Source organism: Microtus ochrogaster, unplaced genomic scaffold (assembly GCF_000317375.1).
Source record: "Microtus ochrogaster isolate Prairie Vole_2 unplaced genomic scaffold, MicOch1.0 UNK24, whole genome shotgun sequence".
NCBI classification, from domain to species: Eukaryota; Metazoa; Chordata; class Mammalia; order Rodentia; family Cricetidae; genus Microtus; species Microtus ochrogaster.
This window is the reverse complement of record NW_004949122.1, coordinates 1,222,124-1,247,536: the sequence shown is the minus strand read 5'-3', so window position 1 is coordinate 1,247,536 and position 25,413 is coordinate 1,222,124. Positions and strand designations below refer to the sequence as shown.

General features: G+C 49.1%; 1 protein-coding gene across 1 annotated transcript in view; it reads left to right on the top strand.

The window, feature by feature from the left end:
- Slco2a1 (solute carrier organic anion transporter family member 2A1) overlaps positions 1-23,683 on the top strand; it is a 75,992-nt gene extending 52,309 nt beyond the window's left edge. The window contains exons 4-14 of the mRNA XM_005367782.2: positions 5,655-5,882; positions 6,894-6,992; positions 7,850-7,986; positions 9,905-9,980; positions 10,505-10,669; positions 11,750-11,939; positions 13,597-13,762; positions 15,953-16,116; positions 19,705-19,769; positions 22,588-22,711; positions 23,502-23,683. Coding sequence (XP_005367839.1) covers positions 5,655-5,882; positions 6,894-6,992; positions 7,850-7,986; positions 9,905-9,980; positions 10,505-10,669; positions 11,750-11,939; positions 13,597-13,762; positions 15,953-16,116; positions 19,705-19,769; positions 22,588-22,711; positions 23,502-23,622 — 1,535 coding nt within the window. The 3' untranslated portion in view covers positions 23,623-23,683. The remainder of the gene's footprint in view (positions 1-5,654; positions 5,883-6,893; positions 6,993-7,849; positions 7,987-9,904; positions 9,981-10,504; positions 10,670-11,749; positions 11,940-13,596; positions 13,763-15,952; positions 16,117-19,704; positions 19,770-22,587; positions 22,712-23,501) is intronic.
- The last annotated feature ends 1,730 nt before the right edge of the window (positions 23,684-25,413 follow it).

The window sequence follows — 25,413 nt, the reverse complement described above, 5'->3', positions numbered from 1 at the left end:
CTCCCCTGCCCCTGGGCAACCTCTCCTGCCCCTGGGCAACCTCCCCTGCCCCTGGGCAACCTCCCCTGCCCCTGGGCAACCTCTCCTGCCCCTGGTCAACCTCCCATGCCCCTGGGCAACCTCGATCTGCTCTCTGGTTTTATGAATTTGACCGCTCTAGAAGCCTCCTATCGATGGAGTCAGACAGGACTTGCTTCTTCGTGTCTGGCTTCTCTCACTTACCACGCATTGTCCCCCAGGCTCACCTCTATGAGCATACATCAGAATTTGCTTCCTTTTCAGACTGAATAACATTCTGTACTATGGACCGTATTTGACTTATTTGCTGGATTGTTTCTACTTCTTGGTTTTCACCAACCAAGGTGACCATAAAGATCACTTCCAGCACCTGCTTCTACTTCTTTAGATTATTGTGGAACTGCTGGATCATTTGGTAATTCTCTGTCTGAACCTGTTTGGCAGAGGGCTGCACCATTTCACACACTCCACCAGCAGTGTGCAAGGGTCTCACTGGCCTTGCATCATCACCAGCCCCTGTTGTTTTCCGGCTGTTTGATGCCAGAAATCCTGCAGGGTATTAAGTGATATTCTGATTCTGATTTGGTGAGGCAATACTGTGATTGACTTCTTAGAACCTGGAGCCAGTGGTGAGTTGAAGAATACGTAAGGGCTGCAGTACACAACGCCTCTCTGTGCTCTATGCTCTACCATACAGTTACTGAGCTTCGGGCAAGGGGCTGGAGGTTGAAACACACAAAGACACACAGACAGAGAGACAGAGACACTGACCTCTAGTCACTGGTAAGAAGCCCTTTATTCAATAGCACCATGGAGGCTTATATACCCAACACAGTCAGGTGGGCCAACAGGTAAAAACCTTGTCCTCTGATCCTCAAGGCAAGGCAACACGTGCTTGTGAGGCAGAGCTGGTAAACAACTTTGACACAGCTTTCAGTAACTCAAATCAAAAGGAAAGTAAAGATCTCTAGCAGGAAAGAGCAGCTGGAGGCCAGGACTTCAAACGGTCCCAACATCGGCCATGCCTGTGTCAGTTGTCACTAGCCAGATGATGTTGAAAGAAGGCTGATTGTTGGTTCCTGGCTGCTCAGCCCAGGAATAATCACACAAAAACTATATTATTTAAATCACTGCTTGGCCCATTAGCTTTAGCTTCTTATTGGCTAACTCTTTCATCTTAATTTAACTTGTTTCTAGTAATCTATGTATCATAATGAGACTGTGGCTTCTCAGATAAAGTTCTAACATCCATCTCTAGAGGGGCTATGTGGCTTTTTTCTTTCTCTAAGCCTTCCTTCCCCCAGCAATCAGTTTAGTTTTCTCCTCCTACCTAATTTTTTTTTTTTTTTTTTTTTTTTTTTTTTTTTTTAGACAGGGTTTCTCTGTGGCTTTGGAGCCTGTCCTGGAACTCGCTCTGTAGACCAGGCTGGTCTCGAACTCACAGAGATCCGCCTGCCTCTGCCTCCCGAGTGCTGGGATTAAAGGCGTGTGCCACCATCGCCTGGCCTCCTACCTAAGTTTTGTCCTATCATCAGGCCAAGGAAGTTTCTTTATTCACCAATGGTATTCACAGCATACAGAGGGGAATCTCACATCATCTCCCTTTTTCTGTTTAAATAAAAAAGGAAGGTTTTAACTTTAACATAGTAAAATTACATATAACAAAACAGGTACCAACAAAGAATTACAGTTACAATATTTATATTTACTTTATCTTTTATGATAACTAAGGAAAACTATATTATTACTATCTATTCTTCAACTCCATCAAAGACTCCAGAAGAATATAATATTACCTTAGTAAACAGGAAGTGCATTGTAAGCAACTTCCAAAACTCTAGAATTGACAGAGACATCTTGCTGCCTGGACAGTCTCCCAAAGTTCTTCTGTACCATTGGAGCATCCATCTTCAGCCTACAGACCCATAATATCCAGCAGACTTTTCCATGAAGCAGAAAATTTCAAAGACAGTTCTGCTTATATTGGCAGTTTGTCAGTCACTTTCTTCTATGTCCTGCAGAATGTCTAGCAGATTATTTTATGAAGCAAGAACCTTGAAGGACAGCCTCACCTTTAGGCAAGTTCAGCAGTCATTTCTCTGTGGGTCCTGCATGTCCAGTTCACCCAACATACTATCAAGCAGTCCAGGCAAAAGCAATTTCTTGTCCAAATGGCTAACCAACTTCATAAGGAGCCTCTTCAATGCCCATCTTCCTCTTGAAGTAGCATGGTGCTGCCAGAAGCAGATGTGTCTCACTGTCATGAAAATTCCTAAGTTCTTAAGCATTTTAAATGCCATATTCTGTAGTCTATGAGAAGTTTAAAGAATGCCTACCCATCTGAAATACATCTCTATACATCTAGAATATGTCTATAAGCTTGACTATTATAGATGATTATCTATTAACCTATATTTCTTAATTATACATTATATTTTTAAATGCACAAACACAATACTTTAATCAAGAGCAGAAATATACATATACAAAATTGACCTTAAATTTGTATCAATAAACCAAGATTAATACCAATGTAAATCTTTATAGCATTTCCCCCTTTAAATGTAAAGAAACATATATAAACAATATTTGAGAATATGGACATAGTTCTCTTCAAACTTCTTCCTGACTTTTGTTGGGTGAAGTATTTTTGGGGTTATTTACAGTGACCTTTCAAGGTGTCTTGGTCCATCAAACCATATTAGTCTAGAAGGATTCCACAGGCTCTCATCTTTTGTGGAAACAAAAGAAGAACTTCTTTTCCAAAGCAACATATTCTTAGACCCAAATTTTGAATTCAAGATACCTTTAAAATATATATGTTGGTTTATCTTAGCAGTTCCCAGAATCAAATGTCTCTCTGCAGTCAAAAAAAAAATAAAAAAAAAACACAATAGTATACATAATCCAGACTCTCTGTGTGTATTCCATCTTTACATGGCTTATTCTTTATTTACTCCTTTTAATCTATGACTGTCTGGACTCTGTCTCTTTAAAGACTTTACTTTTTTTTTAAACCATTTACTTCTTTTTATAACTGTCAATATTCTTTTTCTTCTTTCTTCCAAGCCCACATACATTTATCCAATATTGTGACCCATTTAGAGGTCTTTTATGTCTGAATGTGTCCTATGGTGTCTCTGTAATTCTTTACTGTTCAGGAGCACATCTTAAAATGTGAAGCGCTTTTTAAAAACTTAAGATGTGGCATTACTAGGGCATATAAGGTACTGACTGCTTGCCCCACCCAGTCCAGCATGGTGGAGCTGTTCACTGCCTCTGAGCCACACACCGCCCCAGTTGCAAGTATGCAGCAGGTCTATGTCCAGCCAGTAAGCAGTTTGTAACAATTTGTTTACAAACCCTATTTAAATGCTCAGCCTCCTGAAAGAGCCAGAGTTCTGACTGGCAGCACAGTCCAGAAAGCCAGCATTTCAAAACAGCTCAGCTTTTTTTTTCTGCTACCACTGAATCAGGAAAACCTCTCTTAAAGGACCATGCCTTTGCTTGCTTCTAGCAAACAGAACCCACCCAAGAAAATGCCGCTACCAAAAAGCCATGCTTAACTTTGTTCTTTTGTGTCTAAGATTCCTTTTTAAACTTTCTCAGGTTTTTATGTAGATGTAGTTACCCATGTTGGCATGCCAATTTGTTGAAGGAAGGCCACTTGTTGGCTCCCAGCTGCTCAGCCCAGAAATAATCACACAGAAACTATTTTATTTAAATCACTGCTTGGCCCATTAGCTCTAGCTTCTTATTGGCTACCTCTTACATCTTAATTTAACCCATTTCTAGTAATCTGTGTATCACCATGAGTCTATGGCTTACCAGATAAAGTTCCGATGTCTATCTCTAGCAGGGCTACATGGCTTCTCTCTCTAAGCCTTCCTTCCCCCAGCATTCAGTTAGTTTCCCCAGCCTACCTAAGTTCTGCCCTGTCAACAGGCCAAGGCAGTTTCTTTATTCACCAACCATATTTACAGCATACAGAGGGGAATCCCACATCAAGATGACTGAGCGACTAAAGCAGTGAATCTTGGTGCAGGTATCACCCACACTGCCATTCAGAAGATGGCTTCTAGGGTCTAGGCATGGGTCTCCAGTGGCTGAGCTGGGCAAAGGGGACAAGTCTTTATACTTCTTTCCTGGGACTGTCATTTGCTTTCAGATGACCTTTAAACTATTTCTTGAACAGATAATAGTCACAGATAATGGGCCCCTTATCTGGGTCTGGGTCAAAGTCATCAACATGCTACACAACCCATGAGCATTAATTAGTAGTTATAGTAATATTTTTGGTTTGTTGGGAGGGTCACAGGCTATGAAGACCAGGCTGTCCTCTAACTGGTAATCCTTCTGCCTCAGCTCCTTGAGTTCTGAGATTATAGATGAGCACTGTCATAAACAGCTTCACATAATACTTGACCTTGGTCCCCTCTGTTTTTTCTAAGTCATACCTCAGTGACCAATGAGCAATGAGTCCCCTTTGCTGGAAGTTTGTAAATGGGTCTTGTCCAGACCCTAACGCTGAGAAAAGGCAGTGATGGTGTTAGGCCAGACGTGAGTGGGAGGGGAAAAGGGCAACAGAGACAGTAGAGCTCTTGTCCCAGCCCTATCATCTAATCCATGACCCTCGCTTTTCCTCTCCAGGAGACTCTGGGGTCCCCCCGCCTCAGGGCCGTGCCTCTGGAAACATTATAAGTAGGAATTAAACTGATTCCATTAGTGTTAGTGAAAACCCCACAGAGCGAGAATGGTGACATCAGTGATTTCCATTGGCCAGAACGAGGCAGAAATAAAAGGAATCTGGAAAAGATCCCTCAAGCCCCTCAAGGCCTTGGAAAGCCGACAACGCTGACTGTTTAGTATGGATCAAATTGAAAGCAGAGGCATGGAAGCAGCCGCCAAGCCTGACAAGGTCCAAGCCACAGGAACCGTGGCATCCAAAGTCCATGCTGGGATGACTGGAGAGCCCTTCAAGGAGGGCTTCCAGGTGCAGCCTAGCTCCCCGATCTGTAACATGCGAGGGCCTTCAAATCCCCTTGTTTTCCGAGTTTGTGATTCTTCACTTGATCCTAGCCAAAAGGCCAAAAAGCATTAAGAATCTCCGATTCTGGGGAGCTGCCCAGGTGTGGTCAGGTCACTGAATATCTTTGGCAGCAAGTCCTTCAATGTGCTGGGGTGCTGGGATCATTCAGAAGTGAAGGATTAAGGGGGTTATGACCCAGGGAAGACCAGAGTCAAGGCTGGCAGTGGTAAGAACTCTGGATTTTGACTGTGGATTCCCTCTTCCAGCTGGGCAGTGCTGCGCTCCAAGGCTGCAGTCTGATGCGTGTGCTCTGCCCTCTACCAGCAGCAGTAGGGAAGGAAGAAGGACTGCTCCTGCCCCATCTTGGGCAGAGCTGCTCCTGATGCAGGAGCCACAGTCTCCCTTACCCCCACCTCAGTTCCTGTAGTTCCTCTGCCAGTCAAGCAGAAGAATATTCCTCAAGCACCTTGTCAGATTTTCCTGTTCCCTGACCCTCCTTCCCTCCCACTGGGATATGGAGAAAGGACAAGATGGGGGCAAGAATGGAGGACAGATGGCGGAAGCAAGAGGCCAACGTGGTGGTGACCCGTGGGCATGCTCATTGCAGGAAACAGCAGCCGCCTTCAGGCCGACCTTTGCCAGAAGCATTTGCCGGACCTGCCCCCCAGCAAGTGCCATAACACCGTGCCAGACACGCAAAAGGAGACCAGCAGCATGTGGACCCTGATGGTGATTGCTCAGCTGCTGGCTGGCATTGGGACCGTGCCCATTCAGCCATTTGGGATCTCCTACGTGGATGACTTTGCAGAGCCCACCAACTCCCCTCTGTATATCTGTGAGTCTTGAGCTTTAAGAGGGATGAGCAGGGGAGGTTGGGGCCTGATGTGACACCTGCAGAAGCTCTTGGGGTTGAAATGATCTTCTTGGCCCACAATACGGTGGATGACAAAGACCTGTTATGAATGCCACTTCTGTTTCCTTCCACTTGTGTGGGTCTTAAGTGGCTAGCGCAGGTCTCCAGGCTCTTGCCTAGAAGACAGAGCCAAGATTCTTTGTGTGTCCCGTGTGCATTGGGATTATAGGAGCTGATGTGATCACCATTTAGCACAGTTTTGAGCCTTTGACATCACAACATACATGACATTGTGTTCTACCAAGTTCACACTAGAGAATCATGCAATCGAGTTCTTCAACTGCAACAACAACAAGACACATAATGTTTTAAGTAAGATTAAAATGTGTATTGGGCCACATTTGTAACTATCCAGGAGACCATGTGGCCTCTGGGCCATGGGTTTAGATCCTCCACAAGTCACTCAGTCCTCCAGGTTCATGCTGGGTGATACACGACTTCTCTGAGCTGTGAACGGGTTGTCATGTGTGAAGCAGGTAGCAGATGGCCCACTGGTGCCTGATTTCTTCCCTCAGAAAAAGCCACACTGAGCTCTCTCAGGGCCTCGGGTCACAAACTGTATCTCTGACTCTACCTTCGCTTGCCAGAGCCCCAGCACTGTACACAGAAAGCTTCACCCACAAACACGCCCTGGACTGGTATTTTTTAAGATATGGTGGAGGCAGGTTCATTTCAGGCCGGGAGATCTCTCTGGCAGGAGCTGGAGGAGCAGCAGGCTCGGTGCTGCCAGCCTTGGCATCTGGCCCTTATCTGCAGGAGATGTGATAGGCGTGGGCTTCAGGAAGTGACCTAGACATGGTGGGCTCCTTACTCCCAGGGGACAGTGGGTGATACCTCGGGGATACCTCGGGAATCTCCCTCAGTTTGGGAATCTAGGCTTGCTGAACATTCTCAATGTCCCCTCAACCCCTTATCCCTTGCTTCAATTTCCAGCCATCTTATTTGCTATTGCTGTGTTTGGACCAGCTTTCGGGTACCTGCTGGGCTCAGTCATGCTCAGGATCTTTGTGGACTACGGCAGGGTGGACACTGGTAGGTATGAAAAAGACACACATTCTTGTCACCCTTTTATTTAGCCCCTTCTGATTTAACCCCTCCCTCTACAAAGAGACGAGCAAGGAGCTCCCTGACCATGTAGGACAATACCTGTTGCCGAGTGACTGGAGATCATTCTGACACTTTCTTCCAGAAAAGAAAGATACTGTCTCCATGTTTGATGTCAAGGAACACAATGGAGACTTCTAGATGGAGAGTGGGGCAGATTTTCAGGAGAAAATTTCTTTTTTGGAGGACAGGCAACCCACCGTGTTGATGGCTATATACTTGGGCAACTAAGAATTATAGACCTGCCTTTCTTAGGGTTTCTCAAAAGTAGGGTGTAAAATGGAGCTCAGAGCTCAATGGTTCAGAGTATAGGTTAGGGTACCAGGAAGACAGGTCTGAAATTGACTAATGGACCAGGGATTTGGTTTCCTGATTCGTTGGAGGAAGTCAGATGTACGTAACAGTTCCCCCACCGACATGCTAGAGGAGACCCTAGGATGATGGAGATGAAGTGTATAGTACATGAACCACGCCAGCCCTCTGGAGACCAGATCATTTCACCATTATTCCTGCCAACAGCTAGGGAAGAAGCACAGTATGAAGAGGGGGTGGGGCTGGGCATTCTCTAGTGTCTGACTTTCTGTGCAATGGTCCAGGTGGTCTGGGAAGACCAGAGAGGCCTAGCGAGGGAGTGTTGTGACCACGGTCCTACACCATGGGGTGTCCTGTCACCATTATGGGAAGAAAGTCAGGGAGACACCCCTTGAACTGAAAGTCCCTTTCTAGTCTGGAGAGAATGTGTGTGTTCCACCAACAGACATTTTCACCCTTTGATTTCTTTCTAGCGACTGTGAACTTGAGCCCAGGTGACCCCCGATGGATCGGAGCCTGGTGGCTGGGCCTGCTCCTTTCTTCAGGCTTCTTAGTTGTTACTTCTTTGCCCTTTTTTTTCTTCCCTCGAGCAATGCCCAGAGGAGCAGAGGTAAGTTTCCCAGAGCCCACGACTTAAGCACAGTACACGGGGTGGGGAAACGAAAAGCTGGGCAGCTGCAGCTGCTTCAGTGCTGTGGGTGAGAAGGTGACAAGTCTGGGGACACAGGGCTCATCAGAGACTGAGAGGAGGTGCCTCTCAGTAGTCTCCTACCATGATGTCATTTCAAAGACCAGAGGGTTCCAGGGAGCATAGTGTGGGAACCCCTGAGTCCACCTAAGCTGAGCTAAAGTGTTAGGAAACAGTAACAATGGGATGGGGGATAGAGAGCTATCTCAGTCCGTAAAGGGCTTGCGTGCAAACGTGAGGATTGGAGCTTGAGCCCCATAGTATCACTCTCTAAAAATGTCAAATATAATGCTGTGTAATTGCGATCCCAGGCTGAGGAAGCGGAGAAATGGGAGGATTCCTTGGGGTTTCCCAGCCAGTCAGGCTACATGGGGAGCTCCAGGCCACTTAAAGATCTTCTCTTGAAAAAACAAAATCAAGATGGCGGGTGCCTGGAGGATGACATCCAAGGTTGTTCTCGGTCCTCCACATGGATGGACACACACAGATTCTCACACACGCTGAGCAGGCAGCGAGGCTCAGTTGACTTCTATGTTTAATAGAGCTTACTAAGGTTTGAGCCTGAAAGCCTGGGTGAGAAGGGGAGTCTGGGGCGTGAGGTACAAGGATGCATCAAGGGTGGCATGTTTTTAGCAGGGCTGTATCTGCTGCGAAAAGGAAAGTTGAGAATGGAGACTGGGTGGGGCCTTTATGTGAGGCTGAAATGCTTCACGTTTTCTCCTGTGAGTTCCAGGCAGTGGGGTGGCTCCTCCGGCCACCTAGTGACAATATGGCAGTTGGCTGAGGTTGGGATTCGTGAAGGAATAGAAGTTGGAGATCTGAGAGGCTCAAGAAAAGATGGAAAATTTGGCTAAGGGCCAGGGCAATGACCACCAGAGAGATGGGGCCAAGGTCAGGCTGGTTGTTCCTGAGGGGGTGATGCAAAGACTTGGCTGTGGATTGAGTCGGAGCTCGTGTATCTGGGATTTGAGACAGAAATGGGCCCCACTGTGGGAAAGGGGTCATGGGTAGAGGAAGCATTTACAAAGTTATGACATATTTTGATAGGCTAGGTTAGACAGATCTAAGCTTGAAGACTTCCACTCATAAACTAGTTGAATGATCTTAGATAAATTGCTTTGTTTCTAAGCTTCCTCTCCTGTAGCATTCTTGGGGGTAATTAGAGAACCTGTCTGGGAAGGAAGCTGTGAGGAAGGAGGTAATGCAGGGGGGATGATGGGCATGTTTCCCAGAGCAGAGCAGGTGCTCAGTTAATGGAGCACCAAAGAATGCCAACGGTAGAGCACAGGCCTACATCTATGCAGTGGTTCAGGGAGAGTCACGGCCTCTGTCTTGAGCTGCTGGCTTTAGAGACTAGCAAGGGCACTTGGGTAATGTGCCCAGAAGGCACAGGTGATGGTTAGGACAGAGCCTGGACTCACCTTTGGACTGGGGAGAAAGCAGAGACCTTAGAGAGGAGACACAGAAAGGGAGAGCTGAAAAGAGTAGACATTGGAGACCCCTGTTGTCCTAGAAACCAGCCATCCCTGGGTGTTCATATGGGACACAGTGTAGTCCTGACATCTAGACAAGGGGTAAGATCCAGGACGATGCTTTTGGCCTCAGTCATGGGAAAGTCAGATGAAATAACATGCCCTTAGGTTCTGTGGGAGGTGTTGGCATGGATTAACTCTGGTCTCCAGCCAAGGCACCAGGCTCATTAAAGCACAGGTGGTGTTTGCTTCAAGAGTGCATCCTCAAGATGCCCTCCCATGCATCCACGTGGTCCTTGAGCCACCGAGTCCAGAGAGTCAAGGGCACAGGGATGGGCCATTAACATCGCCATGTTTGCTGCCTTCAGAGGTCTGTTACCGCAGAAGAAACACTGAAGATGGAGGAAGACAAGTCAAGAGGCTCCCTGATGGATTTCATTAAACGTAACTGACTGCCCCAGCAGCCTTGGGTGGGCTGGTTCTGGGTGGCAGGAGGCCAGGTTCAGGGTACAGGGCTACAAGAAACAACAAGATCTGGGACTGCCTCACCCTCCTCGGTGCCCCCTCAGTTCAGAGGGCTTCGGTCAATGATTCTGGTAGCTGGTTCTTTACAGGCACCAGTAGACGCTAATCTGGGCAGAGCCAATCACCACTCCAAGCCTCCACTTCCATTCTCTCCTCTTCACTTCCTGTAGAGGTAGCAGTTGTGGGAGGAGACCTTTCCCAATGTGAGCCCAGTTTCTATGCACCTACCGCCAGCATCATCTTAGTCAGACTACAAGTGGGCTGAGTGGGAATCCAAGGACCGTATGCCCCTGGGATGACAACTGTGAGCCTGAGGATCTCTAACTGTGCCCCAAGGAAGAGAGGAAGCTTGCCCAGGGGGACGAGTCGGGGTGCTGGCAAGGCTCTGGGAAGCCTGTGATGCTCTTACCAAGGCCTGTCCCCTGACAGCCATCTACTTGCAGGGTTCCCCCGCATCTTCCTGAGGCTGCTGATGAACCCACTCTTCATTCTGGTGGTCCTGGCTCAGTGTACCTTCTCCTCTGTCATCGCTGGCCTCTCTACATTCCTCAACAAGTTCCTGGAGAAGCAGTATGGGGCCTCAGCCGCCTATGCCAACTTCCTCATCGGTGCGTCAGAGAGCGCAGCTGCAGGACCTGGGGGGGGGGATGCCTCCTGGGGAGGAACTGGGTACCGTGCAGTCCATCCAAGGATAACCCCGGGCCAGACCGGATACAGACCAGAGACAGGAGGACTTGCCCAAGAGAAAGAATTTTAAGGATTTTTTTCCTGGTTGGCAACCTAGAATGTTTTTGGCAGATTTCTAAGACTCCTATTCTTCTATTCAGGAGTGGGTGGAGACTGGGGGCTGCCTTCCTTCCCATCAAGAGGGTGGGAATCTGATAGCCTCCCAACTGACCTTAGCAGGGGCAACAGAGGAGAGAGAGAACATGGAGCTTGAGACACACAAAACACTTCTTAAGGGGTTTCCTTCTCCAGGAACTTGAATCTCAACACATCAGGCTCCTTCACACAATGGCAATGCAAATGCTTAGAGCTGCCCAGATAAGCGAACCCAGAATCTATGAAGGGGTGTCCATACTTCTTGCAGTAGATGCTAAGAACCACCAATGGGGGGTCCACAAAGTGCCTGGGTGATGCCTGGGACCAATCCATAGATGAACTTGACCACATAGATAGATTTGACAAGATAAGATAAGAGGACGACTCCCTGAACTCATTGAGCTCCGGTGTAGGCTTTAGATAGGACATTATTATCTCCCCTTCAATCTCAGACTTGGTTACCACCCAAAAATGATCCACTTCCTTATCCTTGTTACCATCATCTTGATTCCAATTTTGTTTCTTTGAGACAAGGCCTACAGCAGTTCAGGCGAATAATAAACATGCTAAGTAGGGGAGGGTGACCTTGAATTCCTGATCCTCCAGATTCTGCTTCCCAAGTGCTGGGATTATATGTGTCAAAGGTTGACTGCTTCTTTTTTCTTTGATCAGCCAGGCCAACACTCTAGTGAAGCAATTTCTCAGGATGTACCCAGTCAACACTCAATAGTTACTAATTCTTGGTAGTCATTCACTACTGTCGTAATCAAGTATATCCAGTGTTCCTTCATGAAGCCGCGCTCCTCACTGGTGGCGCAGCTCAGGGCTCCCGGGCTGTGTATCCAGCTCCTCTCCTTTTCCCCCAGGTGCTGTGAACCTTCCTGCTGCGGCCTTGGGGATGCTGTTTGGAGGAATCCTCATGAAACGCTTCGTTTTCTCTCTGCAAACCATCCCCCGAGTGGCTGCCGCCATCATGACCATCTCCATGATCCTCTGCGCCCCTCTCTTCTTCATGGGATGTTCTACACCAGCTGTAGCTGAGGTCTACCCCCTCAGGTAATGAACTAAGGGATGTAGAAATATCCTTTGTAACTGCAGCCAGAATCCAGTCACTGTGTGTCTTTCTGCTCTGCCTCTTTTTACCTCCGCTGTCCTGTCTACTTGGATCTGATCTCTGACATGGAAACACAGAAAACCAGGTCTCAAAGAGTGTGTTCCATTAAGAGATGAGACCAGCCGGTGGTTGGGGTTAAGGTTCTGTTTTGTAAGAAGCATCACAAGCTGATCGGTTTGGTTTCTGAATGAGCCTGAACCCTAGGAACCAGGAAATAATCTATGATTAGTGCCAGCCCTGGGCTAGCTAGAGTTAGGTAGAACCTTGTTGATCTGTCAAAGAAAGATGAGAAGAGTTGAAAAGATTTCGAGACGAGCAATGAAAGTGGGCCAGAGAGGCAAAGAACAGGTCCAGGTGCCAGTATTTGTAAAAAGCAGCATGTATCATGCGTTTAAAGTCAAACTTCATCTTCAGAAAGGGTGTTTCAACCCTGTGAGCAAGGGACATGCACAATCCCCCACCCCAAGCCCAACCCTCTGGCTCCAATAACCGCCCTGCAACCTTTTCTTTAGAACGTAGGCTAAGGAGTTTGCAAGATTTGGAGACTCTTTTAGTCCCTGAGTGTTCTTTTTCTCATAGAGAGCTACAACTCCAAATATAACAACAGCATTAGGCAAAGACCAAAAGAATAAATAGTTTGAGATGACCTCTGTATTTGAGAGGTGAGGGAGGAGATGGGAAACAAAGGAAGAGAATGTTGCTTAGCATGGGGAACTCCCGGCTGTTGTGCAGGCTGACTCTGGACCCAGAGAAGCCTGAAAGCTCTTGGGCCTTTAGGAGGTTTTCACTGGGAGTTTGGTCCCAGCTCTGTCATCTGCTTTGCCTGAGTTCTAGGTATGATGCTCTTCATTGCTATGGGAATGTTATCTACCTAAGCTCTAGTTTTCTCATCCTCTTAAGAAGCATGATTTTTCTAGGCTTACTGAGGTGACTATACCTGAAGATCCCCTTCCACTGTGACATCCCATAAATGCTAACAGTCACTAGCATTGTTTCATCAATTCAGTATTCAGCTGTGATCTGTTAGTCCCTGTCACAAGTTTCCCAAAGAAGATCAATAAGATCAGTCATTAAAATCCACTTTGATGAAGTTCTGGCCAGGCTGGGAAAGGGAATAGGGAGACCCAGATCGGCAAGTCCATATTGAATGAGGAGATGAGCAAGCAATGAGAACCTCAGGTGCCTCCAAAGGTCCCAGCCACTGCCTTTAACCAAAACTTAGCTGGAAGATGAGAGAAGGCAAGTATTACCAATGACATTACTGTGGCATCCACCATTTCTTCCAACAGAGTCTTAATCAGTTGGTCACTTTGACTCTGACAGTGGCATTGGGGTTTGCTGGCTAGACCTTTCCAACTGAGTAATTGGTGCGTTTGGGCTCCAGCGTTAACATAAATGGTGAGAGCCATGGTTTCCAAACAGTGGCAGATTCGCAGCTGGCCCCCACGGGCTCAGTTCAGATCCTTGGGTGGCAGTGGCCCAAGACAAACAGAGACATGCAGGCACATCCACCAGGCCAGGAACTCATGCCGGGCTGGAGTGTAGCGCCGTTTCTCGGTCTCGCTTTGTTTGATTCCTCGCTTCCTGTCTCGCTGGCAGCACATCAAGTTCTATACATCCGCAGCCTCCTGCCTGCCGCAGGGATTGCTCGTGCCCAGATTCCATCTTCCACCCAGTCTGCGGAGACAATGGAGTAGAGTTCCTCTCCCCTTGCCACGCTGGCTGCAGCAGCCTCAACCTGACGTCAGCAGCTTCCAAGCAACCGGTAAGGACGCGGGGGTCACGGGGGCAGACGGAGCCGCATGGAGCGTGGGGGCTCAGTGTGTAACCTCCAAAACTGTTCCTTGGCTCTGGTACTCAATATCAGCATCCTAGCCTCCTCCACCCTGTCTCCACCTTCACTGCCCCAGGGTCATGATCAGATGCCTGCAGCCCAGAGTCAATTAAAGATTGGCCCGTGACCAACAAGTCCATTCTTGGGGACTTGGTGAAACAATAAAAAACACGTTGAAGTATTTGCCCTCAGTGGAGACTTGTGACTATCCTGATGACTCCCTGGGGGCACTTCTACATTCTGGGCTCAGGCCTTGCTGCAGGGTCACATGGACTGGGAGCAGAGGGACTTTGGGACATGGACCCGGAAGGTCAGTTCTGGGAGCAGCAGTCGAGGGCCTTTGCTTCAACCCCTCAGCTCCCTTGGGTGCCATGGATCTGGTCTGAAGCCAGGAAACTAAGAGCAAATCTGGGATTAGAAGCAAAAGCCCTGCCTCACCTGGAGTTCAAGACCATAGGGTCTCCTTATTGGGCAACCTAGAGGGGCCCCATCCATCAATCTGTGAGGGCAGTGTCCCTGGGCCTTCTGGCCTCAGCCAAGAGCAAATGACTCCTCCGGTTATTAGTTTATGAATCAGCAAACAGAACAACACACTGAGTGCAGCTGCGATGCTGAGGAAGAGACGAGGAGCTTACGACAAAGCCCCGTTCTCACAATTTACATTCAGTCCAATAAATGCAGAAGGTAAAGGCTGAGGTGAGAAGGAAAGACACTTGAAAGCACAGAGAGTATGGGGGGGGGTCCCTAAGATGACTGACACCTGAGCAACCAGCAGAGGAACCCTATGGAAGCCCGAAGCCCATGGCAGGTGCAGGAAGAGCAGGCACAGAGCCCCCTGTGAATGCACTGCAGGAACAGAGGGAAGGCCGGGTGGGGGTTAAGTGAGGAGTGTCACAGCTAGCAGGGCCAGGGACAGGCAGGCCCAGCGCTGGGCAGGGCTGGGCAAGCTGGACTTGGGGGTTAGATGATCTTTCCCCAGAGAGAGCAATGGGAAGTCTACACCATTGCCTTTGGATGTCCCAGTAGCAAGGATGCATTTGTGTGGTGGCCATCTCCCAGGGTAGCTTCCACTTACCACCTCTTCCTAGGAGACAAGACAAGACTGTTTCCCCAGCCACCTCTATGGGTTCCTTGGCAAAGGAACATGCCAAGATGGTCCCTTAATTTACCTTCTAACTGGAAGAGTAGCGGCTTCTGTGGTCTTCTTATCTTTATTTGCTTACGTCTGACTCATCTACTTCCAGAAATAATCTTGACAAGCTTCCAATAACAGCACAAGTACATCAAGATAAAATCCATTACCATGATATCAGGGAAAAAAATAATAAATTGTAAGGGAAAAAAGTCTTGCTAGTTTAAAATCCAGACCAAGGGAGGTAACAGCAGCATTGTGTATTATAAACTTCTGAACTTGAGAGCCAAGGTGGGGCGGGAGCATGGGCCCCACTGTCTGTCAGAGGGAAGCTTCCCAGCCCATTAGTTCACATAGCTCTGCGATGGCTACAGCTCTGACCGTATCCTAGGCTTGGCCATCAGCCACCGTAAGGGGGAAGGTAAAGATGACCAGATGAGCAGTGGCCATCAAGTGAGTTGTACAATGGTATTGAGCCATATAGAATTACGACAAGGCAGGGCCTCCTCTGGGGTCCCCTCTTAGGCCAAAGGATGCCTCCTCGGTGGGAAGTGATACAGAGGGCTCAAAGGACTCCATTGTTGTTTCCTGGGCTCCCCAAGTATACCTTCACACAACCACTACAGCTAACTGGACCCGGAGGAGAGCCTTCCCAGGCTCTAGGCTCCTTGCTGCAGGTATTTTGCCTGGTGGTGAGATCTTAGGCATCTAGATGATGATAAGATAAGAGACTGCAGGAGTTTAGCCCATGCTGGACTCTTGGTGAAGATTGTTTCTAATGCCCAAACAGTAAGAGAGGTGGCATCCCACGGGGTATTCTAGAAGCCTTGTCTGGCCTTTCAGTCTTTGAATCCAGGCTCCCCCTTCTTCCCTGGGGACTGGAGGGCAAAGGGGTTCATACCAGTGGGAGTCTGCAGCAGGAGCCTGTGTGGAGGTGGGGACATGTGGAGGTAGAATTGTGAAGTAACCCCCTCCTGTTCTTCGTCAAGAGCTATTTGAACTGCAGCTGTGTGACTGGAGGGTCTGCGTCAGCAAAGACAGGATCCTGCCCGGTGTCCTGTGCACACTTCCTGCTCCCGTCCATCTTCCTCATCTCCTTTGTGGCGCTCATCGCCTGCGTCTCCCACAACCCGCTCTACATGATGGTGCTTCGGTGAGTGACGTCTCTGATCTTCTCCGCCCTCCCTTTGATGTTCCATCCTGTCTCCGCTTGGAGTCTCTCCTCCAAACCCTCGAGTGTCACTAACAGCAAGTGTTCCTGGTCTCAGGAGGAGCTCCTGGTAAAGAGGCCTCACTCAGGCCCCCAGCCCCTAGGAGACACGGGCTCTGCTGGCACCTCCGTTCTATTCGTGGGATGGCAGAGCTATCCAAAGGCCGAGCCCCGTGTTAAAGACAGGCTGTGCGTACAGACTCTCTTCTTTTTCAGTCTTAAAAGAACTGAGGAGAAAGAGGAGGAAATCAGCTGGATGTACAAACAGCAAGTTGGGAACTGAAGAGAGTTCCAGAAGCTTTGGGAAAGGGTAAAAATGAGAAAACCACAGGAGGCTAGAGACTTAGGGCTCAGGTTGGACGGGACATGCTGCCCAGGGTAGGGACAAGGGAGGTGTCTCATTGCAGCTGACCCTTGAGTGCCTCTAAGTTTTTTATAGAGAGTAATCCTCCTTGGCCACCTCCTGCCTGCTTCCGTCTATGCCCTCCCGCCCTTCCCATCTGCTTACTTAGAAAGCAGAGAAGGAGAACACAGAGACTGGAAACTCCCCGTCAGATTCAAAGTTTCTGCACCATATTTCCCGAGTGTCCTTGGGTGTTGGCTGACCTCAGGAGCCTCAGTTTCCTTGATAGTGTCAGCTTTACAGGGTCAATTGCTTTGTACACAGAAGTTGCCATGCTGGGTGTGGTGGTATCGCCTATAAATTCAGTACTCTAGCGGAAGCAGGAGGATCAGGAGTTCAAGGTCATCTTTGCCTACATAGTAAGTTAGAGGCCAACCCAAGCAACATGAAACCCTACCCCAGTGTTTCTCAATCTGTGACGCCTTTGGGAGTGGAACAGCCCTTTCACAGGGGTCACCTGAGACCATAGGAGAACACAGATATGTACATTAGATTCATAGCAAAATTACAGTTATGAAGTCACAATGAAAATACTTTTATGGTTAGGGTCACCACAACGTGAGGAACTGTCTTAAAGGATCACAGCATTAGGAAGGTTGAGAGCCCCCATCCTACCTCAAAAAGGAGGTGGGAGGTGGTATTGTCCATATTGGCTAAGACCTATTTTCTCCAGAAGGTTAAGAGATGAGGGAGGACCAGATGCTATGCCAAGAATGTCATTTAGCGACAGAGCACTTGTCTAGCATGCACAAAACCCTGGGTTTGAGCTCCAGTACGGAAGGAGCACAAAGCAGCCGCTAGTATTTTACTCTACCCAAGTCTGTTCTCTGTCCATTAGCCCACAGGCTGCCAAGCTCCTGTCACTCTTGCTCTTTCAGTGATGCTGGCAGAAGATAAGAAAACAAAAGATATCGTTACAGCAGACAGCAGCACATCCCCTGAAGGTGTATCCATTATCCTTGTCCTCCGGATCCTTCAGAATTGACACACAGATCCAAATGTGGGCGTTGTGTGCAGCAGGCTTCCATTCCAGCATGAGAACACTGAGCTTGAGGGAGCTGCTGTTTATCCTGTGAGCCGTGAGCCAACTGCAGCTCCTGCCTCAAGGCTGCTACCTGCAGCCACAGCCCAGGGAAATGGCCCAAAGGCAGCAGTCAGGACTATAAGATCTCAGTAAGAATAGGCATGAATGCTACTGCTTCCCACACTGTGCACCCCAAGGACTGGCTCTGTCACACAAGGTGCTTCAGTGGAGCTCCCTTCTTCCCTGCTGGCCTAGGTAGTCCTGGCCAGCCTTCTGACCCTGACATAAACCTGCATGAGACCCTAAGAGGAGAGAGGGTAAAGGATTTGGATAGGGCATTCAATCCCTATCAAACACCTTCCTGTGTAGAGACTGGCATCAGTTCAACCCTCCGAAGACTGGCTGGTCTAGAGTAGAAACAGAGAGGAGTCTCCAGGATCCCAAGGTGGTTGGCCTAGGAGCTCTGTCAATAGCCAAACTGGACTGTCCAAATCTTACTAACATACACATAGTGGTCAGACTGCCTAGGTGAAGGACAGAGACAGGGGGCAATGAGTTCATTATTTTTCCTGTTTCTGGGACAAAATGCCTGAGAAAAGCAACTTACAGAAGAAAGGTCTTTGGCGCAGAGTCCGAGGATACAGTCCATCATGGCAGAGGAGACATGCTGGCAAGGGCAGCCCTAGCTGTGGGGCAGGGGCAGGAGGCCACTGTTGGCACTGTAGCCATCATCAGAAGTAGGAAGGCGAACACCAATGTAAAGTTCACCATTCAGCGCAGGACCCCAGAATCTTTAACAGTTCCATGAACATCCATGGGAGGTCTTCCCAGCTTAGTCAAACCTCTCAGGGTGCAACCTCATGGATAGATACACCAAGGGCTTGTGTCTGAGCTGACTTCAGCCCCGTAACTTGGCAATGAAGATCAGGTGTCCACTATGGATTGGGCCATTGAAGGGAAGCTGTAGATACAGAGGAAAAGAACATCTATTCTATCAGGATTCCAGGCACTGTTCCCTGGGAGATCCCAGATGGTGCCTCTTTCTCTCACTAGTACCCCAAAGAGCATCCCTTCACGGGGTCATCCCTCTGGAGATGTCTCTCAGTTGCTGGCCGACGCTGGCAGCAGTTATAAAGCAACGTGCAATGGTCTGGGGGCTACTGTGGAGTCCTCGTCCTCGTTGTGCCCTCAGCTCTGAGTTCTTTTCCGAATGACAGTCCCCTACCCAGGAGTATGTGTGCTGAAAGCCTGGACAAGTCTGAGTCTAGTCACACGGCAGGCCCTTCTGCCTCTGCTCTGGGCTCCCACCCTGCATGTGAGGTGCCCCCCCCCCCCCAGCCCAGTCCCCTACTTCCATTCTCCAGCTGAGGGGGGGAGCTCTCTAGGGAGAACTAAACCTCTTGACCTGGCCTTTCCTCCTCCCTCTTGAAGGAGAAAGGAAGGGCCATGCATCACATCCACAGAACCAGGTGCAAATGAAAATGTAAAGCCTTTGGCATGTGAATTGTTAAGAATTTCAAGTCATACATAAACCAAACTGGGCCTTTCTGAAGGCGGCATCCAATGCAGCTGCTCAAGTCACACCTCACAAAGCTGGCCCAGGGCAAGGAATTTTTTCATACCTGCACAGAAGCTGAGAGCCCAGGGCCCTCCTTTCCTGGTACAAGACACCCCATGGGTGCTGTTCAGACCTGCTGTCCTAGCATCCAGCCAGAAACTTCCACTCTGTCTCTCTCGCCTGCTTTTTCTCCAAGTAGTCTCTGGACAGCCCTGAAAATGATACAGACTGTGGGTTCTCGAATTCAAGTTTGCATCCAGCTCTCCTGGTATACTGTGTATCTTGAATAAATGTCAGACTGAGAATCTGTATTCTGATAAAGCTGATGCAGCGACTGAGAACCTTGGGCGTCATAGGAGCCCTTAATCAGGCAAATCTCACTGTCCATGTGCCCGATCAGACTAGGGGAGGACTGGTTCCAACCTGCTCTAACCTGCTCTGATTCTGTCTATTCCCCTCACCCATGCCCCACTCTCTCTAGGTGACACTGCAGCCCAGAGTCCTCGCACAGCCTTCCCTATGCTGATTTCCTGTTTTCCTTTTCAGCGTGGTAAACCAGGATGAAAAGTCATTTGCCATTGGGGTCCAGTTCTTGTTGATGCGCTTGCTGGGTAGGTAACTAAGCTTTCTTTCTGGGGTAGAGGCCCTGGACCAATGAACATCGAAAGGCTATGGGGCGGGGCAGGATTGGGAGAAGCCCTGCCTCCCATCTGCTGTATAGGAAGCTGTGGATAACCAGCATCAGGTACCAAACTCTGGCAGGAACAGTTTGCCAAACTGCTTGAGATTGGGAAAGATTTTGTTTACGGCATTCAAGCCAAACTAAATTATGTAAGCAGAGGAAAAGAAAAGGGCATCGCTGAAAGTACCGCATAGAGAGTTAAAAGCAGGTATTTGTAAACTTTTGCCAAGAATCCGTCCTAGGAAACAACACCTCGCATTCTGCCCCAGACAGAGCAGCTTCTGGGCTGGGCCCTGGCTTTCTTCCCCTTTTCCAGACTTCACTCCTCTGCCCTGGTTTCAGCAAATGTCTCTTCTGTCAGGGGGCCCTCTGCCTATGAACCCTGTTTGTCTTCAAGTAACCTGGAGCTTCCTATCTCCACACTCAAGCTGGGTGTGCACATGGTCAGCAGAGACCCACAGGAAGGGAGCACTCCATGGAGGGAGCACTCCATGGGAGCAGGAGGCATCTGGCTTTTTCCGAGTGCTAGAAGGGTAGACAGAAGTAAAGAGATTAAGTTCAACAGAGGATCTTTCCACTAAGAATTGCAGGGTTTGGATTTGGAGATTCCAACCCGAAGGATTTCAGTTACTATTAATGTGAACTGCCTTAACACTGAAACCTATATGAAGCTTGTTCTGCACTATTATATTATTATTATTATTATTATTATTATTATTATTATTATTATTATTACTATTATTATTATTATTTCACTGGTTTTTCAAGACAGGATTTCTCTCTGTTGCTTTGGAGCCAGCCTTGGAACTAGCTCTTGTAGACCAGACTGGCCTCGAACTCACAGAGATCCGCCTGCCTCTGCCTCCCGAGTGCTGGTATTAAACGCATGTGCCCCACCACCTCCCGACTCTATTTTGCATTATTAAGCAGGAGTGCAAGTCACAACCATTATCCTTCTAGCATGTGTCAATCATCCCTTCTAAGGTCAACTGCAGGAGCCTATGCAGGGCTGAGCCAGCATTTCAATGGAGTTTCTTGACTCAAGCCACTTGTCCTGTGATGAAGTCCCTTTAAGTTCCAAAGGACACTCTAAATGATGCCTGTCACCTTCCTGGGCCACACAGCTCCTTGTATTCACTTCTGATTTACCATCTCTAGCTCATTTGTGACTTATTCTAATGCCTGGTTGGGAAAGAGACCTGGCATTTCTCCCAAGTGACTTCCTGCGCTGCTTCTATGTGTGACTTAGAGGACGGCCTCTCTGTCCCCCTGCTCCAAGCACTTGCTGCTTTTGCCTTTCCACCTGAGCTCAGATAACACAGCGTGGGACCACAGCTAGAAAACGCAGGCCTGGAGAAATTCCACTCATTGCTCCAGAACACAGCTCCACTCTGGGGTAGATGAAAAGACTGCCTATTTATAAACTCCAGCAGGTGTGCAGTTCCCCGCGAGATATGCTTGAAAACTCTCCTTGGCTTCTACTGAGGATGTGTCGCCAGAGTCTGTTTCCAGTCACTATTCACCTGGAAACTGGAAAGTGACCAGGGACTGAGAGGCTGCTTCTGGAAGTTTCTCAGTTATGGGCTAGGGCCAAGGGCTGGATCACCTCTTTCTTCCAGAAACAGCAACTCACAGGGTGTTGGTAGTCAGATGTTTTGGGCACTATGTTTCTAAGTATGGCATGGCCCATCCCCAGTGTCAGTCCTGGACAAGTCCACTCTGACCCACTGGCTGCCCAGAATTTAGCCAACAGCACAGAGCATGGTGGGGTTGAGGAGTGGGCATCTAGAATATTCAGCACCCAGCAAAGCACTGCACCTACTGGACTATGTAGACATTACCACCCAGGTGCTGAGACGTTTGGCAACCTAGGTTCTGAGCAGTTTGGATATTAAGGGTTTTCAAGGGGTGTTGTCTAGTCCAGAAGAGCAGTTTAGAGGGAAGAACATAGTATATCAAGTGGAGTTCAGTGCATCCTTGTAGTCAAAGGCTGTTCATTTGTTTCCCGGCTGCCCAGGCCTGAAATAACCACTTTGAAACTATGTTAATTGCAATACTACTTGACCAGTAGCTTGAGCATATTGCTAGATAGCTTTTATATCCTAAACTAACCCATCTCCATTAATCTGTGCATCACCACGAGGTCATGGCCTACCAGCGAAGTTCCCAGCTGGTGTCTGTGTCTTTCTCCTCTGGCAGCTATGTGGTGTCTCACTGACTTTGCCTACTCTCTCCTCCTCTATCTGTTTGGAACTCCCGCCTTGCCCTATTCTGCTAAGCCACTGGCCAAAACACATTTATTCATTAATCAATAAAAGCAACACATAGAAGGACGTCCCACACTGCAATCCTTGTGCCCTCTTGCTCACTGGCTCTTCATTGTAATGAAGCCACCTGGAGACCACGTGAGAACTTGGGGACATTAGTACTCTCCAGGCAGAGTCTCTACTTGGGGCCAGCCTTGAGCGTAAGAACTGAAGTGTGCAGTGTGGGGGAGCTGACATCAGATTGACCCTGGGATTCACTCTGCCCTGAAAGGATCCCCCTTTATCTCCTTAGCCTTCCGGTGAGAAGAGGATTTAAGCTTAACCAATAGTTTTCCACTTTCCCAAGTTACTGTGATTCTGAGAGGGAGTAGAGCCGGCCTCAGATGTGTGACTGTGCCATTGGTATGGGGGACCCGGGCATCTCTGACTGCAGCTCCACATGACCCAGACACTCTGAATTCTCTTTCCCATCGTCTCCAGCCTGGCTGCCATCTCCGGCCCTGTATGGTCTCATCATCGACTCCTCCTGTATCCGGTGGAACTACCTGTGCTCAGGGAGACGAGGGGCCTGCTCATATTATGACAATGATGCTCTCCGAAACAGGTGAGGGCTCCTACCCACACTGGTGTCGAAGAGATCCAACCTGTGGTCCCAGCAGACCAAAACAAAATAAAACAAACAGGCATTTGCCTTGTGGCTGTGGTAGGGGCTGTCAGGCTTCTAAGGGACAAGATAGGAGGGATGTCTGCAAACTCTGTCATGGACAGAGAGCTTTGGCCACCGTAGTACGCATCTGGAGACCTGTAAAAAGCCATTTAGGTAAGGAGACAGAGGGCCTGGCTCCTTTGAGATGTCCTCCGAGGTTCTGTCCCTCACAAGCCCATGGCAGCAGAAAAAGTTCACCAAAGGTAAAGGGGTACTGGAGGCTGAGAGAGAATAGGAACGTGGGAAGATACCACACAGCCTCCACTGCTCAGAGCAGAGGTCCCAGGAAGGGGGTCCAACCGATGCCAGTAAGCCAAACCCAGCCATCTCTCTCTTGTTGCCATTCTGTCATCTAGAAATGGTGGAGAAGGTGGCCTTGAAGGGGCTGTACAAGGGCTAGAGGGCTGACAGAGCAGACCAGCAGAGGAGCAACAGGAAGATGCAAGCCCTCCGTGCACAGCTGGGGCAGTGGTGCCACCTCTGGCCCTCAGTGGTCCCACTGAGGAGCAGAGGATCACCAGTGTTGTATGTATGCCCAAAGTGGCCCCCACCTGGGAGAAGGCAGCTTGTTAGCTGAGTGATGGCCTTCACAGCTCCCAGGCCACTGTGAAAATAATGTTTATCTTCTCGCTGTCCTTGGCCCAGGGACATAGACTGAGGAGCCCTCCTTTCTCTTTCTGTCTCACAGGTACCTGGGCCTGCAGGTGGTCTACAAGGCCTTGGGCACACTGCTACTCTTCTTCATCAGCTGGAGGGTGAAGAAGAACAGGGAATACAGCCTGCAAGAGAATGCCTCGGGCCTCATCTGACCCTCAGTCATGGCTACCCCGCCCCCCCCGTTTCAGAGACTGGATTCTCCCCCTCCACACTAGCCTGTATTAACTGATGTTAACGTGCCTTTTCCTTTTCTTTCTTCCTTCCTCCCTTTCTTCCTCCTTCCCTCCCTTCTTCCCTCTCTCCCTCCCTTCATCCCTCCCTCCCTCCCTCCCTCCCTTCCTTTATTATTAAGAAAGACAGCCCCATTCCTCCTCTGTCTCAGCCGCCTCACCCTCCTAAAGTCTACTCAATGGTTATTTAGGCCTTGTGCACTGAACTGAATGAGCACTGAACAGGAGGGTCCAGTTTTTCTGACTATTGGAATGAGTCCCCCACATCGGCAGGCTCTCCTCAGTGCTGGGTCCTCTCACAAGACGCCCATGAGGCAGCCCCTGCTCTCACCAGCCTCTCAGGAATACTTAAGAGTGAGAATAGAGGTCTGTGTGTTCCCGGCCAGGCCAGCCAGCTCTCCTCTGCCTGGAGCCAGAGAGAGAGGAAGAGGAGGAGGGGGTTGATTTCTTAACAAGGAACTGGCTGCAGTCCCTTTCCACCTGGATTCAGTCTGGAGTGGAACTCACCAGGGCCTGGCTCCCTTAGTTTCCTCACTTTCTGCCCTCGAGGCTGATTTGAAAGCCACCATTTTGGAAGTGCAGACCTCTCTCTATCACCTACACCCTGGTATCAGAGCAGGAACTAAGGAACCAGAGGCCAGGTCATTCAAACACTGTTTGCAGGAACCTGAGGCCTCTCTACTCTCTGCCTTTCTGGGGTTCCATTTCAAACTGAGAAAGCCACAAGAGGATGACCTAGGGAGGGCCCAGTGTCCCGCCCTCACAGTGGAGACCAGACCCTTCGCATTCAGAGACACGAGAGGCCCTCCCCACCCTTCCCTGGAATCAGAAGAGTAGCCTCCCATGGACCCCACTGTCTGGACCTCAGCCCGTGTGCAGAGGAGTAAAGGGAGGCCATCTGAGATGCAGCCAGAGCAAGCGATGGAGCAGAGTGGATGTCACCTGTCACGGTGCTTGATGGCAAGATGCAGCCCACAAAGAGAGCAGCCAGGTTGGCTTGCTTGCAAACACGTCATGTTCATTGAAATTTTTTCACTTCTTCTCACTACCTCTGGGTGGAGGTGGTCACCTTCTGTGGGCCTGGGCTGGAGGCCACCACTGCTATGCAACAGAGGGGCAAAGGCAGAAGCCGAGGAAGGGAGGATTTTACCAACGACTCTGTTTATTGGCTGAGATGGTGCTTGGCAGGAATACTACACTGTTCTCTGAGAGTGACCCTGTCAATCTTACACCATTCAGACTAGGGCCTCCTCCCAGAGAGCAGTTGGTGAGCATCAGGGGCACACTCTCATGCTTGCCAAACATATCACGTGCCCACAGATTGGCAGAGAAGATTCTGACATGGCCATTCATGCCAATGAGGGCTCACAGACTGACTGTGCACCTGACCCTGAGTGAGAACGGAGAGCTGCCTCACCATGTCCCTGAAGTAGCTAGGCAATTGTCATTGCCCTATGTGACATTTAAGTGCCTTCCAGAAATGCCTTATATGGAGAGAAGTCAAAAGGTTTATGTCAGTGTGACCAAGCTGCTGTGCACTGAAGTCTTTGCGGAAGCCATCGTTACCGACAGCATGCTTTCCGAAGCCACCAGGATTATTTCCACACATCTTGCTTGGGAGGAGGCTGCACACAACTTCACGGGCCAGTTTCAGCATGTGCAAAGGTTCTGCTCGGAACCTGATCCCCTGCAACTAACCCTGGGCTTGCTCAC